This window comes from Anopheles moucheti, chromosome 2, assembly GCF_943734755.1.
Source record: "Anopheles moucheti chromosome 2, idAnoMoucSN_F20_07, whole genome shotgun sequence".
NCBI lineage: Eukaryota > Metazoa > Arthropoda > Insecta > Diptera > Culicidae > Anopheles > Anopheles moucheti.
The window spans coordinates 32,969,402-32,988,442 of record NC_069140.1 but is presented as its reverse complement, the minus strand read 5'-3'; the positions used below and the strand labels follow the sequence as shown (position 1 = coordinate 32,988,442).

General features: G+C 45.7%; 1 protein-coding gene across 1 annotated transcript; it reads left to right on the top strand.

Moving 5' to 3' along the window:
* Nucleotides 1-15,293: 15,293 nt before the first annotated feature.
* Nucleotides 15,294-16,876, top strand: LOC128298572 (insulinoma-associated protein 1). Its single transcript, XM_053034343.1, has one exon. It carries the CDS (start codon nucleotides 15,294-15,296, stop codon nucleotides 16,836-16,838), a length of 1,545 nt encoding a protein of 514 aa, XP_052890303.1. The 3' UTR covers nucleotides 16,839-16,876.
* The last annotated feature ends 2,165 nt before the right edge of the window (nucleotides 16,877-19,041 follow it).

Genomic DNA, 19,041 nt, shown 5'->3' with positions numbered 1-19,041 from the left:
TAGACAAAATTCAAATCAACCTTTTGTTCGCTAAATGAGGGCTGATAAAACAAGGACACACTGAAACTCCCATGGGAGCACCTTGAGCCTTTCCGAGGGAGATGGGGCAGTGCAGGCTTACTGTTCTACCGCTTTTTACACGTTTATATGATTTATGTGCATCACGAAAGGTGTAACGGATATAAATTTATCGTTCAAGGATCCAATTTTTAAATGCATTTATTGTGCCGTGAAGATGCGTGTTGCACTTTCGAGCACAATTCAATATTGCAAAACGCCCTTTAATGGAATAATTTCATTACCTGGCACTCTAAATACTTCACCCTGTGCACATCGGTGTATGTGTGTTTTCTTCTCCATTTGGTTCCACATACTCTTCCCACGCTCCGTGATGCACTCGAACTGCGCTGCACTTCCATCCGATTGCGTGGGGATTCCTCTGAAGGGCTTCCGTACATACAAAAGGTTCAAACGTTCGGGTGCTACTGGAAATCGATTACTGCGTTGTTTCCTCTCCGTTGGGAATTATTTTCCATTGAAAAAAAAAAAACAGAAAAACATGAAAGAAAAGGAATAAATTGTTTCTCTATGCTTCCGCCCGGTCGAGGTTTCCTTCTTGTTGCTCGTTGTAATCCTATCGTTGCCCCGTCCGTCATTCACGACGCGCACGACGCGCTCTCTCTCACGATGGTATCTTCTCACGTACGCGGGAGTAATTGAACACCGTTCAAACATTCATCGTACTGCCGGGTCAGTAAACTTAATCCCGCTGGATGCAATCAACTGGTCAGCTTTTCCGGTACGCGGCTCCAATGCCAATGCCCTCAAAAACTCGAACTCGAGCAAGTGTTTTGCTTTTCATTCCATTTCCTACTGTGGCTGCAGGCAAATAGCTTCAGTCCGGCAGTCCGACATCCTACCGATGGAAGCATTATGATGTTATTTTCCTAGATTTGCCACCAGCGGCTATGAGTTCCATCGTACCACAACGCCACATAAAGCGTGTGTTTTCTTCGATCATGAAAAATGCAATAAAGCACATAATGGATGCACTATCCCAGCATAACATCTACTGACAACAAATTCCTTCCCCCGTTCCGTTTCGTGCCCTTTTTTTGTTTTTGTTTGTGGTCTTATTTGGCGACAAACCGACTAGACACCCGCTACTAACGTATGCAACGCTGATGAGAGGGTTAAAATTGTTCCTGGCGTACCGCAAAAAAAAAACAGGATCGAAAACAACCACATGCACCGTAATTAGGGCTTCCCTGCGATCGAGTGGACCACTTTCACCCTTGTTTTTGCTGTGTGTCCGGACCAGCGCTGCTTGGACCATTTACTATATCAATTCGTTGTGACTCGGTGGTGCCCCGGTTGCATCGTCGTCGACCCCGGAACTGGCAAACAGGAAGTGTAGCGCTATTCCAATCTCACTCGCACAGTTCCGTATGGTCAAGTTCGCAGCTCGTTTCCGGCCGGGTCGGGTTCCGTACGGTCGCCCTTGGTTGCCTGATTATACTTTGCCGGCAGTGCCCCCTGCTCGCCTTCATCCACAATCACCCACATTGTGAGTGAGTGGTTTCGGCCTGGATGGGAACTGTTGTTGGCAAACTGGTCACGCAACCAGCTTCGCTGTGTGTGTGTGTGCCGTATATCCTTTCCGGGCTTTCTACCACTCGCTCGGTGTGGTGGCACAAGGTGTCTGTATGTTGTAATGATTGCCTGATTGCACAGCTCTATTGATGGTGTGCCAAACTTCGTACCCCGCTTCGGCTCGCCGGTCGCCATGTCGGATGGTCAGTGGCGGCTACTATGCCAACTGGCCGTCGCACAACAAATGCACTCGACCACTTGGAGAAGTCATTGCAGGTTACGATGCACCGACCACTCGCTCGGTGCATATCTTGATTGGAGCGAAACGAAGTTCAATGTAAAGTTCGCGCAAAGACAATCATTTCAAGCCATCCGTTTCTGGGGGGCGACCTGGCAGTTATGCTTTCCAAGAACTGTCCATTAAGAATTAAAAAAAAAAACATTGTGGAAGGAATGTTCTACAAGGTAGGAACGTAGGTCTTTGCATAAATGAATCGATGTTACTCAAATTGGAGATTTTATACAAGGAGTAGCACATATTTACTGATGTGATCAATATTTAATTTGTTTTATTTTACTAAAATTAATAAATATTTAAAACTCAAGTGAAGATATTTGGAATCATTGCTATAATAGGACTCTTTAATATCAATTTATTACGAAGTGAGAGTGTTATTTTGAAACTAATTTTTAATTAAATCGATGGTACGGTTTCATTTCCTTTCCAATCTGATCAAAACTCCATCCCTGAAAAGAATGGGAAATTCCGTTATCTCCTAACGTATCCTCGAAACGGGACGGAGGTCATCATCCTCGGGCGGAAATCCATTAGAAGCCCGAGGAAACACATAACGATCGCTAGCCCGCTGAACCGACCGTACGCTGGTCGATCGCTCGTTCAGCTGCTGCTCAATTGTCACGCAACTCGCCACTCCACCGTCGCCGTGTCCGTGTGACGATACTGTACTGGATGTATCACCGTCCTGCCGGCACACACACGGACTATAAGGCGAAAAGGGAAAAAATATTAAATTACACCGCACACACCACACACCGAATATCCTCACCGTACCGATTCGATGTGAAGCGATACGCATTCGGGCCTTTTAAAATGCTTTCCTTCGATGGAAAAAAAACCGTTCCATTCCGTTCGATTCATCTGCTTTCTGTTTGTCCACTTCATGTCCCTCGAAACTGCTCTATCACGTTGGGTGGACGTTTTACTTCCCGTCGAGCATCCCTTGACTCTCCGGGCTCTACCCCATGCAGCTCCACACGAACTCATTCGGAGGCAAGCTGCTGGAAATAGGCTGGATGGAACAATAAAAAAAACACACACACATCCGGAAGAATTATTAATCGATTATTAAACACTCCGTCCCTCGATGGAATCCCTCAGTTCCGCACGGTACGGATGTGTTTTACCGTAAACTTTCGGCAGTGGGCATTTTTTTTTTGTTGTTTTCCCTCTTTTTTGTTTGGGGGCTTCGTTGTTTTAACACCATCGGTCGAACACCACCGTACACCGATCGGGGGCGGGGTGAGGGTTCGAAAAATGATACGGAACTCATCCGGCATGAGTGGCGTGTAATGTTTGATGAACCACAAAAACCGAACATTTAAATTACTCTCTCACCCACGGCCGGTTTGCCGGAAACTACGGAAATAAAGGTGAGAAGAGGCTGTTCGGAGCACGGAATTGTGTTTTTTTTATTTATTATTTCTATCTTTACCAGCTGTTAATGATGAGATAGTGTGAAACGGAGCGGACACACCCCTGTATTTATTGGGAGCAAAAGTAGCTCTTTACTGATTAATCTCATTAAAAGTAATCATTCTTTTTATGTGATAACTTATGCAGTTCGATGATGATGTTCAAATAAAATAATTTTTTACTTAATCTAGACTCGAAGGTAATATTAATTTCAACCAGTGAATAATTTCTTCAATAATGCGGGCTTCACAAATCATCTGCCAACCGGTACACTCGTTTCAAAGTCAGCAAAGCTTTTCATCATTTTGGCACTGCACACAAAAGCATTCGCCTGATCCTTTGGTGTAAAGCGCAGCAAATAGGGGCACTTTGTCCACGTCCGGTGGAATGACAACAAAATGCCAGCATGTTTCGCATGCAAGCATGCTTTCCTGTGGAATTAGACCCGGCAAGTGACTGATACACACGCTAGACGGGAAACCGGATGGCACAAATTCCGGAACTGATTCGTGAGACTTTCCGTGTCGGGGTTTGATTTTTTTTTTTGGTTTGGTGTTCGATTTTTGGGAAGCAAATTTGTTCGAACCACATTCACTTGGTTACAAAACTCGAGCATTTCCTAGCAATGAGAACCGGACGGACATGTTCAAGTGGCCATATTGTAACACCCGGGCACAGCATTGTTGGTAGGAAAAGGGAAGGAAATAAATTGTGGCTTTACATGGCTCCTCAGAAATTTGGGTCCACCGTCCGCCGTGATATGCGGGTTTTGTTGTTTGGTAGGAAAGAGTAGGAATCCTTTTTTTCATTTGCTTGTTTCTGTGCCCCCATTTAGGGCTATCATAATCGATATTCTCCACGGGACAAATGGTGGCTTAGCGTTTGGGTGAAATTCGAAACCGATAGCGGACGGAACGTTTCAAAACTGATCTTCTTGCTCTTGCAGTGTGAACCGATACGATCAGATGGCTAAGAAACAGTCGTGACGCCCCGTTTTTCTCGAAGGCAATGTCTTTGCTTCGTCACGCGGCATGTGGTACTGGCAGGACCCACGGATGGGTAATTACTTTCGCTGCGTGGTTTTCCCGTGTTTTTTTCCGAGGGGTAAATTCTAACCAGCAGCCGGGTGTTAAAGATGAGATCAGCGACGAAACTACTAAAATAATGTATCGCAACCATACACACCATCCACTCGATGGCCACTTGAGAAACGTTTACAATTGCTGTGTCCCTTTTTTCGTGAAAGATCGCCTCGAGGGGCAAATATCGCGCTGCAAGAAAACAGGCGGGAAGTCCTTAAGGTGCACCACTCGAGCACAACCCCTCAAGATTGTGCTGCAGACCCCTATGCGTTGAACGTCTTACGCCTCCCGGTGAGCTACGGTTTGATGTGAGATCCAGTGCCCGGTATTATGGCCCATTTACCGCAGAATTAGCGTGCGGGTATGGCGCTAGTGATTTCACGCAATCGATCCGGATGACACATGGGCTATAATTAGGCAGGCAATGAAGCAATAATAGTTTCTTTATCGTACGGTACTCGGGGTGGACATACGGTGGGATTTGTTACACATAAGAATGTTTGAAGAGGGGAATATGGCTATTTGGAGGTTTGATGCTGCGCGTGAAAGAGACTTTAAAGCAGGATGGGATTGAGGAAAAGTATTGCTATTTTATGGTTTTTGCTATGGAATGGGAGCAACTGAAATGGAAGAACGAAGGAGAAAATGTTTTATGAGGCATGTATTATGGCCAAACAGGTTTTATGAATTATTATTTAAAATTGTTTAGGAAATTTTTTATTTATATGCAGTAAATTATCCTTTTACGTCTTATAGATTCGTCCCTTTTTTTGTAAATGGATATACAACATTGTTGCTTAACCTCAAAAAATCCTTTGAACAGCGACACACATTTATCAAGAAATACAGTAACAAATTTCTCACGCGCGCAGTGTCACGTCGACATTCCCGCATTTATTTCTTCCATCCTTCACAATATCCTTTTCGTTCACCGCAAACACTTATTTTCCACCCGGTTAAGCCCACCAGCACCGGGGGAGAAAAAAAGAAACAAAACCCGATACCGAAACTACTTTTCTCCATTGTGGTCCCATTGTGTTTGGAAGTGTGATATCATTTCTTAAGATCGAGCGCCAGCAGAAGAGAAGAATGCTTCAGCGCTGAATAGCAATATCGGTAGCAACGATCACTAGGGCCACCGCTCCTTACCGCTCTGTATGCAGTTCGCAAACCCTTCGCAGTTCGCTGGCCCTTTGCTCAATGCTAATTACCCTTTTTTCATGCCCATTCATGGTCTGGCACTTGAAAAAACATTCTTGAGATGAACGCAAAACCGCTGCAATCGAACATAAATTAAATGTGGTGTTGCGTTCGCAAAGTGGAAATCAAAGTTGAATAAAACAGGATTGCCACACATACTGATTAATCTCATCCACCAAAGGGTTGGTACCTGCTGTGCTGTTGCGCCCGTGAGAAGCCTGAGAAAAATGGAAATGTTAATTAAATGTGCATTTTTACAAACGATCAATCCACCTAAGTAAAAGATACATTTATTGCTTTGGTTTATGGAAAAGAATTTATTTAGCAGAATTGGGTAAAATGTGATGAGGAAATGGATGAGGTAAAATTCAGGTATTTCACATAATTTCACTCTGTAAACTTCATTCAAAAGTTTATGTTCATGTTTAATGTTAATGTTAATGTTAATGTTAATGAAACCGCTACCGTCATGCCACCGGGCTACCCCTGAATAAACAGTTCGTTCGAACTGACAATTCCACTAATCGAACTGTCAAACATTGTTATTTATAAATGCCAATCAATTCCGGCAATTCAATTCAATCCAATCAAGGATGAATATTGAAATGGTTTTACATGGATGACCAATCACTGGCCTGAATGACAATAAATAACAAGAGAAATATTGTACTTAATTTCCTTCAACAAAGCGGTTAGCATTGTTATCGGATATCGGTGCCAACATCATCCCTAGATAAGATGAACCATGCCAAAAGATCGCTGTCGGAATGGTAAAATAAAAGCCGAAGACTACGCACCTCCTCCATGTCCCTGAGATATGATTGACGGATTTTCCTGAGACTTTACCAAAGCAACAATTGACAAATTAACAAAACGAAGGGGGAGTCGAACGAGAAGACCACTAAAACCAAAGTCGAACCAAACAATGCAATTTACCTTTCTATGGCTAGCATAAAGCAGCTAGCATAAGATCACAATTCTCGATAGAAGGATCGGTAGATGAAAATCAATGAATTTTCTTTGAATGGTTTATAAGCGTAGGATTGAAGGAAGATGTAAGCGACTGGTTTAACGTTAACATTTTCATCATTTTCATTCATCATTATAGGTTGCATTATTTCAAGAAATGTCCCATTATTACGTTACGGAGATAATTACATTTAACATTAATCGCCGTTAGCAACAAACATATCAAGGGCTCAAGCGATATATCGTAAGCTGTGATTGTGCTACCTATCAACAGTGCACAATTAAGACAACATTCAAGTAACTAGCAAGACTGATGAAATTTTATTTCCAATTAGTGCAAAAGAACCAATGTCGGATCTATCGGCTTCTGCTCGAGCAGCACGTGCAACGTTTGTCAAGATAGTGAGTGTGACAATTCGTCACTGAAAACTGTCACAGCCCATTTTCGGGCAATGAAGAAAGTCGCAGAAAGGTCCAACATGGACAAAATCACATTTGTCCTTTTGCCCATATTGAAATGCTAACAACAGACGGTTGGGAAAGAACAGACGGTTCTCATAAGAGGGTGTCGCCTGGAAGGACACGTGATAGCACATCGTTACGAACAGCCACTGCGCACATCTCTCATCCACCGAAACTGGAACGAACATCTCACACACAACTTCACGCCGGGTTCCTTTTTGTGGTTCGTCTCGAACTCGGTAAGGTTCCGTATGCGTTGACATCGAATGAATATTTATCGTGCACCCTGCAATCTTAATTACAACCGTATCCACAGTCCCACACAAGCACCGAATCCCGTAATTCGATAGCACATAGCAGACCCAATCGGGGAAAATCCGGTGGACATCGTCTCACCGTGGAAGATACGTTTGAAATGTTCCACCATCCATCCCACTGCCCGGCAGTCCGACAGTGACAAATGCGGCGTTATGCCACCGCACACGGTCGAGGGAATTCGACTGGTGAACGGTTACACCCTTCTGCTAGGGCCACGCGAGACACGCGCGCTTCCGAGGGTGCTGAACGAAAATGAGTTTTCGTCACAAAAACGAAACCCATCTATCCGCTTCCCGATCCTAATTGAATAAGAAGTACTGTTGTGCAAGAGATTAGGAGTTGTTGGGAGTTTGCTTTCCCTTTTCTTCGGGGGAAAATGGGTTTCGGCGGTGGTGGTGCAAGGAAAATCTCGTGCAATGTACTTTGGCACATCATCATTCCCGATGCGATGCTTGAGAGCCAGGAATCGCGACCGGGAGAACGTACGCCGATGACGTTTAATTAAAATTAATATATTGAAACACCGACACTTTGTAAGATTTCTATACGATTGGCACCAACAGTAGTGACCCATCCCGGTTACTCATCCATCCGCCCCGATGGAGGCGCCTAGTCGGGTGTGGATTGATGGTTCTATTTTAAAAGTTTTATTCTGCCACTAGCCGGTACACCGAGCGGGGAATCATTCGGTGGGCTCTCACCGTGAGTCATACAGGCATGCAACGCGCGGGACAGTCGATGGGGGGTGTCGATGACTAATCATGAGGTCGGGACCCGACCTTTTTCGACTCATGCGCGCCAAACGTTGCGCGGGAATTTGTGATGTTTTAGGCTTTTTTTTGCCGCAAACACTTGCATGTACACATACACATTCCTTATGAATGCAGTCGCGTAGTACATAAGTAACAGGTTGGTACTGTACGGTATGCAACAGGTTGTTGAAACGATTGCCTGAAAGACACCACGACTGGAGGTATTATTTTTAGACCATTCGGTATTGGCGATGAGTCATAGGCATTTTAACTGCAGACAAAGTGGATGATGCATACTTAGAATGAAACCCTTGGCATAATTATGTCTTTCTTATGGTTTAGCATCTAAATAAATAAGAAACTATCGATTTACAAGACTTTCTTATTAACCTCTCCATGAGAATGTCTCCCAAGCGCCAGTCATTTCTCATAATCTTTTCTTTCGCACCAATTCAATCGTCTTTCAATCGGGACACAATACAAGCGACTGGAATGGTTTAGATAAGCCCCTTGATTGAGTGCATAATTTGATGCTTATCTGGACACGAACCTTCTGGTCGCAAAGCCGGCAAAGTGAGTGTTGGAAATGATTGATTGATTTTTCTAATTATTTACTAGAAGCATTAGAATCGGATTAGAGTTTGTGGAATTATTTCCTCCCTCAGAAAGCTCATAACTTAAGGACATTTATTTTTATATGATAATATATCACAAGTACTGCGTGTATTCGTCCCTCCCTTTTCAATCTCCTAACCACCTCCTGTGTACGCACACAAAATCATATTACTCAAACTCATTTGCATTTGCTTCCATTTGCTGTGTTCCCATTTAATTATGTTCCCATAATTCTCCGTTCGTTGGATGCTGTCAATCAACGCTCGCAGCCGAGCATGCATCATCGCCGACGCTCGGCCGGGCCAGAATGCACCGCCACAGATCCATCCCACGATCTCAGCAACCAAATACCGCTGGGCAAACATAGTATGCCTAGCCATCCCTATACGAGGTACAGGGGAGAAAAACCAATGCCTACTGCAACCTACAGGGGTTGAACTACCGTACACAAACGCATTAAAACACGGCTTAGCTTGGAGTGAAAAAGGAAGCGTAGAAGAATGCCCAATTTTCTCGGTCGTGCTGTCTTCAGGGGAAAACGGCACAGAGGGAAAGCGAGAAAGCGAGAGAGAGAGAAACCGGGGTGGGGAAGATTTTTCCAGCCCTTCATTCAATGCAGGGACGAAAAAATAACTTTGACCAACGCTTCGCTTTGCTCCGTAAGCACAAACACAAATACCCGTCCGGTGGCGAGAGGGTTCGTAGTTGCAGCAGTAGTTGCAACTAGGCAGGGATAACACCGCACAGCATTCGCTTCGGTGGCAGCAAAATCTCACATTCGGAACGCAAACTCACCCCGAAGGGTGAACCCCGATAGAAGCCGTTGCATACCATTGCCATGGCAAAACGACAATGGATTTCAGCTTTCCTTGCTTGCCGCGTATAGCCGGAATTGCAGGCCAAACCCTATCGAACACATTGAAGGGTGGTGCATGCATTGGTTGGTAGAAAACCCTTTTGCCGAAAGGGAACTCACTCCTGCCGAAGGGTGGAAAAACTGGGGTCGAAATCGGTGGAAAGCCTTGTACGTTTTTTTGTTGTAGTCGTGCTTTATATTAAGGCAGCAACTGCATCTTTCGATGCAAACGCTGCGCGAGAGTGATTACCGCTCGAATTCCATGCTCGGTAATGGGAAAGCGTACTTTAAATGTCCAACATACAGCGGCTGCACTGTAGCTCTGCTGTAGAAGCATTTCAAATTCGTGGCTTATTTTTGTGCTGCTTTTCATAATTTAGCTTCACGTACACGGGTGGGGAGAAATAGAAAAATCCAACGCATATATTTATGATGGCATTATTGAGTGTGTGTGTCCCCTAATTCTTGGGGATTGGTTGTGGCACACTGTTCTGCTGTACAGGGGGCCACTATGCGCTGTCCAGGTGAGATAAGAGTTGCACCGCTCCGCTAAAGGTGTGCGCACACTGGGCAGCATAATTTATGCCGGGCAGGACACACAAACACACATTCGAAACAAACCGTGTGCATGTGTCCCCGGTCGGCAGCACCTTTGGTATGTTGTGGCGCGTGTGCATTTCTCCTTTGGTTAGGGCAGCATTTGAATTTTTTTGCCTTTCCACGATACAGAAATCCTTTCCAGCGTGTACGCGTCATGGGTAGATTAATGGAATAAATAAATAACTAGCGTATAGTGAAATGCACACGACCAGAACGCTTATGCAGCCCCGTGACACATACCGTACCGTGTGTTCTCCGGACCCCAAAGTGTGCCCCGGGTGTGCGTGTGTGCCGGATAGATTTTATACTGATTATCTTATTTGCTCGATAATAAGCAAATGATAAACATGTGGAGCTGTAAATGGTAAATAGTAAGGACGCGGTTGAAAGACCACACGTTCCATGTTGAGCCACACAGTTATTAACCTCGAGTACCGATTACATGGTGTTTTGGGTTGTCAATTTAAAGAACTGAAGTTTATTGAATTGAACAATCGGAACTGCTAATGTAATGCTTTAATTGCCTTAATTGCTTAGCTTAATGTGAGTCCATCTCCAACACTCAATTCCCTACGGCTTCACTAAGACTGTGTGCTTGATAGTGCCGAAAAAAAAATATAGACGGGAAGAAAATTCACCTTCCTTTCGTTCGGAAAAACTCACGGCCAGAACCACTTCCCTCGATTGAAATCGTTCTTCCCGAATGGTTGTGCCATATTGCATTCTAGACGGTGAAGGTAGGGTCTTCCCGTACGGTACCTCCAGACGGTAACTCCAGACGTGCTTTACGAGCCTTTAAGTTCGCCGTCCTCACCATCAGCACACATTCCCGACATCTTCCGGGGGGTTTCTCAAGACGGAACGTTACGTAGAAAGGGTGAGTTTTTGTGGTGAGCTCCTATTACCGGTAGTTTGCTACCGGTGGTTTATGGAGCGATAAAAAGGCGCACAGGGATAGACGCGTAAGCATAAAAGAATCGTGCCCTTTTATAGCAAGTGTCTTCGGTGCGCGTCGGGCACCGGGACAGGTGTCAACAGTGAGGAAGGTTAAGAACTTTGTAGTAAGGTGGCATCACGGATGACTTTTAACCTCCGGACAAGTGCCTGTTAGACGTGTAGACATTAGTTAAACAGATTTAGCAGCGGCTGCTTCGTCTTTTTATTGCGGTGGCATTTACTGCTGTCAATGTATCTAATATTAGCGAATGGGATTAAATCCGGGAGAAGTCCCAGCAAGTCGCTCGAAAAGAATTCTTACACATTTGCCAATTCGCAATCAAATCCCCCGGTCACCAGCTGACGGGCAAAGTGATACAAATTGAAGGAGGATCGATCAATAAATTCTAACGCTCGAGAATAGAGGAATCCGTTTGGAAAGAACGCCACAATACAGCATCATAACTTTAAAGGAAGCAAAAATGCAACACAACGGAAAGTGGAAAAAAAAGTTCATTGACACTGAAAGGATCTCGAATCTCCCCCCCCCCCCCCCCCCCCCCCCTGCAAAACATATGATCGTTCGAGCATCCGAAAGTTTCGGAATCTTACCATCATCCCAACAGGGATCTTCCCGTTTTACCTGCGATCAAACTGTCAATCCGGTGCAAAAAAAAAAAAATCAACCATAATAATACGATCCTTTCGGCTTGATCAGCAGCTGCAACTCGGCTGTAACTTAACGGTTTGACACAATGCGTCAAGCAGGAAAGGGACAAGGAAAGGAAGGGAGATAGGTGTGTTCAGGATCGTATTCCCATTGCCGTCACCAAACCTCTGCTGTGTGTACTTAGCAAAAAAAAAGCAATAATGCGGAAAAATTCACCAGCGTGCGCCACACACGCCACGGCACGAGCCATAAAAGCGGCCCTACCTAGATCATGCAGGCAGCTGTGTGGCGCAAGAGGAGATGGAATGAATCAAATAAAGGTAGCATTAAAATAATAGTGGATGAGAGAGAGACAGAGAGAGAGAGAGAGAGAGAGAGAGAGAAAGGGAAAAATAGCGACACAAAGCCAGCAACAACAGGCACGGCATTTGATAAATGAAAATCAATCTCCCTTTTTTTTCCCGGCCCTAGATGGAAACAGTAAGAACAAGATTGATAAAAATGCGTTTGCCTATGCGCACATTCATTTCCATCTACTTTCACGCTTTACTGCACCGTGTTGCAAATGCTACTGCTGCCAAACCAGAAAAAAAACTAATCATAATTAACAACCCTAAGCCACGCGTGTGTTCTCCCCGTTTTCGTTCGATCATGTCCAGCGCCAGCCAGGATCCTCGTCGGAACGGGGAAAATCCCTTTCATTTTGCTAGGGGACTCCCCGTTCGGTAATGATCGTACAGGACGAGGCAATGCAAGAGAGAGAGAGAGAGAGAGAGAGAGAGAGAGAGAGAGAGAGAGAGAGAGATACAGAGAGAGAGAGAAACATTAAGCAGGAAAAGCAAAGGAAATGCACGAAAGCAGGGAATAAAGGTTGGTATGTTAAGGCATGAATCACCATTCGCACCCGCGTGCGTTATGCTGCGGCATATTGGCCGAGGGCTTTAGAAGACACCCGAACGAGAGATACACGGCAAGAAGAACAGAAGAAAAACCTGATGAATCGAATTCAACCTTCTTTTTTGTTGACGAGGAACGTTAGTGGGAAAAGGGACGCTTAAAGAGTCCTCGAATATCCTTACGGAATAACGCAAGTGCGAGAGAGAGAGAGGGAGAATGAGAGAGAGAAAGAAACGGACTAAGGAACGCACCCAGAAACACAAAAGTCCAGGGAAAGGACGCCGTCAACGCCGCACGTGCTCGACGTTCTTTGTGCAAGTCGGAGTCGCGTGCCACCGCGCTAGAACCAGGGAAAGCAACGAAGGAACCGGGAGCGGGGTTGTGTTTACATCCGTACGGCGCTTTACTCTCGGCCGTGCGGTTGTGTGCGTGCCGAGTTGGAAATTCAAAGAGGGGAAAAACACATGCGCACACACCAACGTCTCTGTCTGTCTCTCGCTTATGTATCCGCTTTCCTTCCGGTGGTTCCTGGTGGTGGTGGTGTAAAAACCCCAACCAGCAATTGGACTCCTCCCATCCATTTTTTATTCGGATCTCTCGTTCTGGCCTACATGCGACGCGAGATAAAAAATCGAACACACACGTGATACACACGCAAAATCACGGTACGCGATCCACGCCCTCCATCGCGCGTATACGGATATCGCAACGCACCAACACATTCAAAGCAACCGACCGACAACGCGTGTGTCGACAGGTACCTGTGTACTGTGCTCGCCGCTGCCGACTTAGAGTTAAATTTTGTCCTTGCAGCTTACGCGCCTATGTACGCATAGGCGAACACATTCAAAGCGACCGACCGATAACGCGTGTGTCGACAGGTACCTGTGTACTGTGCTCGCGTCTGCCGACCTAGAGTAAAATTTTGTCCTTGCAGCTTACGCGCCTATGTACGCATAGGCGAACACATTCAAAGCGACCGACCGATAACGCGTGTGTCGACAGGTACCTGTGTACTGTGCTCGCGTCTGCCGACCTAGAGTCAAATGTTGTCCATGCAGCTTACGCGCCTTGCAGCTCAGCATATGCGGCTCGAAGCCCACATATTCAACCTCTCATTTAAAGCGTCCAACTGACTGGCGTGTGTGGATTTCTGCATTTAATCGTACTTAAATTATTATTTATTTATAAACCATCGGTTGTAAAGTATTGGCAACACTTTAACTAAACAATTGGAACACTTTTTCCTAGGATATTTGAAGGACAAGCGCACAAATTCAATGATCAAAACTAGGTATAATTTGATACATTCGAAGACATTGCTTTGTGGCGATCGGTAACACACGGGAGTATTTAACAATAGCAGGAAAATTTTAAGTGTTAGATACATACATTGTTCTACAAAGTGGTTAAGAATAAGAAATGTAGTTTTTCTATACATATTAGTGGTGATTTTTCCACAATTTTTACATATTTTTAAGAATAACTAGAAAAGTAGCAGAGATAGATAAAAATGATGTTCTACAAAAATGTAAAGAATAAAATAATACATCTTTCTATGGTGTTTGAAAAGTTCTAAAACTTATACCAAAAATTTTTTTTCATTATTTTTCAATGCAAAAATTATTTCAAAATGCCTTAAATTTTATGTTTTATTTAAAAACAGCCAATCGCCAAGCCATTTGAATGTTTTTCAAAATTTTCAATGACAAAAATCCTTCCCGTTAGGCTTTGTTTATAAACCGTTAGCAACGCACGTGAGCCAAGCTACTCGCGCGACCCTGAAGGATGTACCTATTGCTGCTGCTCGACCGACTTAATCCAATATTCTCTTTCATTACAGCACTATCGCCACGCAAATATATGGGGAAAAAGAGTATCATTCTCTGATAACGGCTCTCACGAGAGAGCCAGAGAGTGGTGCTAGTTCCCCCACCCCCCTTTTTTTGCATAGAATCATATTTTTGCTACGACCCGGCGTAGGTCCACACGCTGCAAAAGCCGCCGGGCGACTGAAGCGGGCGTGGTTACGCGCCGCTTTATATACCATGCGGTGAGAGTGTGTGCGTGAAGGTTGAAGTTCGTCTTCCTGTCGGTTGTCTACTCGAAAGAAACTTGACTCAAAATTTGACTATGAGAACAAAAGAAACTCGACCAAGAGACTCCGCCTTTGCATGACTGGGACCGGTCTCACACGATCGACTGTTTCCCGATGGTTCCGAGGGGTTTCCCTTTCGTATCCTTGTGGATGTGTGGCGCGTTATGTACCGGGTAAAAAACCCCCTCGAGTACGCCGCTGTTGTTACACCACAGCACTGTGACGTGTGAGGCCGCACATATAAAACGGTCCGGATCGGCCGGTGAGAGGATCATTCAGTGCCTGGCCACGGCCGAGGTCATACGCACACGTTCGTACGCAAGCAGTCCGCGAGAGGCATATCCTTTTCCTTTTTTATTTTTGTATTGTGGAACCCGATTGTGGCCGACACTGACCGTTTTGTAAATAGTATAACCCCCGCGGCAAGCAGTGACATTGCACCAGTGTGAGATTAAGCGTGTGCCGTGGACAGGTGGTGTTTCAGCAGTGTCGCGCAAGTGTCCGTTCCCGAGTGTGTTGTGACATGCGAGGATGGCAGCAATCGTACAACCCGCACAATCCCGCCAACCATCCCCAGCTGGTCTCCTGACCACGGTGGCCAGCTTGCCACCGTCCTACAAGGTGCAGTACGGTGATGTAGTCGGAAAATCGGTCATAGCCACCGGCAAGATGTCCGCGACGGGTGGAACCGACAGCCCGTTGGATTTGACAGTGCGCCAAGCAGCCGCCGGAGGTCCCATCACCCCACCGGCAACACCTTCCCCACTGAAGAAGCGCTACCGCGAGGACAATCAGCTGAATGTGCCGACGAAAACGGAGGAACCACTGCCAAAGCGCGCCAAACCGTGTGCGGAACCGAGCGAACCGGAACGGATGGACGTCCGGCAGGATTTAAGCACACCGGCCAAGGGTGGTCGTGAACCACCAGTCACAAATCCACCGAAAAGTTCGAAAAATCCACCGGCAGCGACGGCTCCGTCCGGGGGCACCAAGGAGCGCCGTGCGAAAGCCATCCGGAAGTTAAAGTTCGACGAGGAGAACTCATCGCCCGTCTCGGGCACGATCATCATCTCGCTGGAGGAAGCGCTCAGTGGCGATTCGCCACGGGAATCCGGTGACATCGATCCGCAGTTCAATCTGGTCGAGGTGTCGGATGAGGTGCGGGCCGAGCTGGCCGCCATCCCGAACGTGATCGGTGGCTACAACTGCAAACTGTGCCGGCTCGAGTTTGAGGATGCGTTCGGGCTGGCGCAGCATCGTTGCTCCTGCATCGTGCTGCTCGAGTACCGGTGCCCCGAGTGTGGCAAACGGTTCAACTGTCCGGCCAACCTTGCATCGCATCGCCGATGGCATAAACCGCGCGATCAGGTCGGCAAGAAGGGTGGCGCTGGGAAGGTGGAGGCGGGCAGCGATTCGGCCGACTCGGATGGTGCCACCGACAAGTTCCGGTGCAACCAGTGTGACAAAACGTTCAAACGGCCGGCCTACCTCAAGAAACACCAGCTAACGCACAGCAAACAGCCAAACCGGAAGGTGGCAGCGAAGCGTGCACCCAGTCCACCGGTTCTCATCGATGCGCAGTATCGCGGCGAGGACTCGAACCATTCCAACCAATCGGGCCAATCGGTGGAAAGCGGCGGTGCTACGTACACTGACTGTGGGGAAGAGCGGGCAGCTAGAGTGAAGCCACCGCCGCTTACCATGTACAGTACGCTCGCATCGAACGACAGTGGGGCGCAAGAGATTGAGATCGTCACTACCGGATACTATCCGGATTCGTCGACCGTTGTGACGTTTGTGCAACAGGAACGTGCCGGTTCGGTAGTGTCCTCCTCCGGGCGGGGCAGTGTTGCGCTGGATCATGACGATGATCAGGACAGTGACTGCGAGGAGCGTACGCTGGTCATCAACGAGGACTACCGCGACAACGCAGAGGACGAGGACGAGATGGAGCGTCAGTACCGTTCGGCCTACTGCGATCGTTTTACCGAGGAGGAAAATCTGGCTGCCGCCGCTCTCGCCCGACTCCGGAATGGACCGTCCGTCATCCGGCACACCACGGCACTGGTTGTGTAAGTAAGGCTTTTAGTGTACGCTAAGATTCCGGGTTTCATTTCGATTGGTTGAAGGTGGTTTTTGGTGTAAACTCGAGATTCTTTACCAAGGAGTTCCGTAATAGTTAGTAACCTGCCTGCCCGTACAACGATCGGTTACGGATCGATCGAACGTGAACGCAGCCTTAGCATTTTACTACTTGACATATTTATAATTACTACCGTGTGCCGCACAAGAGGACGCATCGTGATGTTCTACCGCTGATGTTGCCTTACTGTAAGTGAAGCAGCATTTTCTTAAATGCGAAATTTGTACATTTCTTGAAACGTATTCGAACCCGATTCTACAGCGCCATACCAAAGGACTACTATTTAAGTGGAGGGCTACCACGCATCAGTGGCGCCCCCTACAGGTACTGTTAGTAACTTAGTAAAGCTAGCCATAGACTGACGAGGACTGGTTGGGTGGGAGACGGTTGTTTTGTAGATTTGTTTTTACAATCCAAAGATAACGAGCAATGCTAGTCGATAGTTTTAGAGAAGCAAAGCTTCGCCGGAAGAAAAAACAGAACCCCTAGTCGTAGTGTCGTATATTTACTTTCTTTCCTTTGTCTCTTTTTTGACGGAAGTTTCGGTGGCGAGTTTCGAGGTTGTTTCTTGTTCTATTTGTGTGTGCTATTTTCATTTGCGTTCTATCGTTTCCCTTCCCATTGCTGTAACCTATTTTTAACAATCTTTCTACTTCATATTTATACACTTTTGTGTCTACACGCTATTTGCTACGCGGAAAACAAAATCAGGAACTTCCGTCCTAAACAGCCATACTTCTTGTACATTCGAGGGATTTGAAGTTTGCAAAATTTCAAAACCACAAACCCCCCCCAAAGATGAGTAACCATCTAGTCATTCTCGTGTATAGAGTTAGGTTTAATATGTGTGTGTGATTTATGTACTTCTACTTATGACGTTCGATACTACAAAAGTGCTCATACGACAGTGGTGCAACAACCACTTTTGACAATAATCAGGTTCCAATTTGCACATTCTCTTCATATCCATCAGTTTAAAAACATAATTCACTATTCTACATCCACAAAACATGCTTTCATCCTTCTTTTAAGTTGCGCGCAAGTGCGGATGGGATTCGTTCCACGGTCCTTCGGTGTATTAATTAGACCCAGTGCCAAAGAACGATACCATCCGAGCGACCCGCGAACGTTCCGCTAATTCTATTTTACATTTGAAGCACAACCACTGTTGCAATGAGTACCGAGTGTAGGGACCCGTAAAGATTTCAAACAATTGGACAAGCGCTGTCCTCAAATCCATTGTACAAATAAGTTCCTGCTTGTCGGCAGTACTGTCCATTTGCCTAGAAGCTGTAAGAAAATCCTTTTCCCATTGCATTCTGTATACGATTTTATGTTTCGGTTTCGGATTAATTTTTGTTTCGTTTAAATTTTGACGCAAAAGGCTTTCGAATGCGCACCCCGTTCAACCATGTGGGTTGGTGCATTTGAAACAGTGCGCTGCAGGTTCGGGAAAGGCTTTTGCAATCGTGCGAATAACCGTGTGCCATGTTAGGTAGCGAAGACCTTCGGTCGGACCGCTGCAAAGTGGTGACGAAAATCGAAAGGTATCAACTGTAGCACAACATGCCAATGTACAATGCGCACCCTACGTAGAATGTAATGTCTAAGATTTAACCGAGGAGTGAGAAGAGTTTAGTTTTTTTAAGGTGCAAGCTAGTCATGCTGGTAAATTTTACTTGCAGAGTCTCGTATTTATACCAAAGCAACAAATGAGCAATTCTAGTCCAGTGCGTCAATCACACACAGCTAGTCCAAAGCTAGTGGGGCCCACTAGTCAGGGTGTATGTACCTAAACTTAGAATGTATTTAACACCTTTTCTGGTCATTTGCTAGTCATATTTATCTATTTATTTCACTGTAAGCTTTCTTCGGCTTTCACCAAGATCTCAAAAAAAAAAAACGGCCCATTAAAACATGGCAGACTAGTCATCATTATGTACATTTTCTAGTCCAAAAACACCAAAAATAGTGAACTCGTAACCAAAACCACATTTGCTTTAAAAGGATAAGCACCAAAGATAGTATATTCCACTTTTGTGTCAGTGTGTATGCACTTAATTTATGTATTTATTTATATGCAATTTATTCACACACTTATTTATTTCTTATTTATCCCCTTTACACGTGTATATT

Excerpts from the sequence above, each read along its gene's own strand:
- LOC128298572 (XM_053034343.1), top strand. The coding sequence starts at position 15,294 with ATGGCAGCAATCGTACAACCCGCACAATCCCGCCAACCATCCCCAGCT.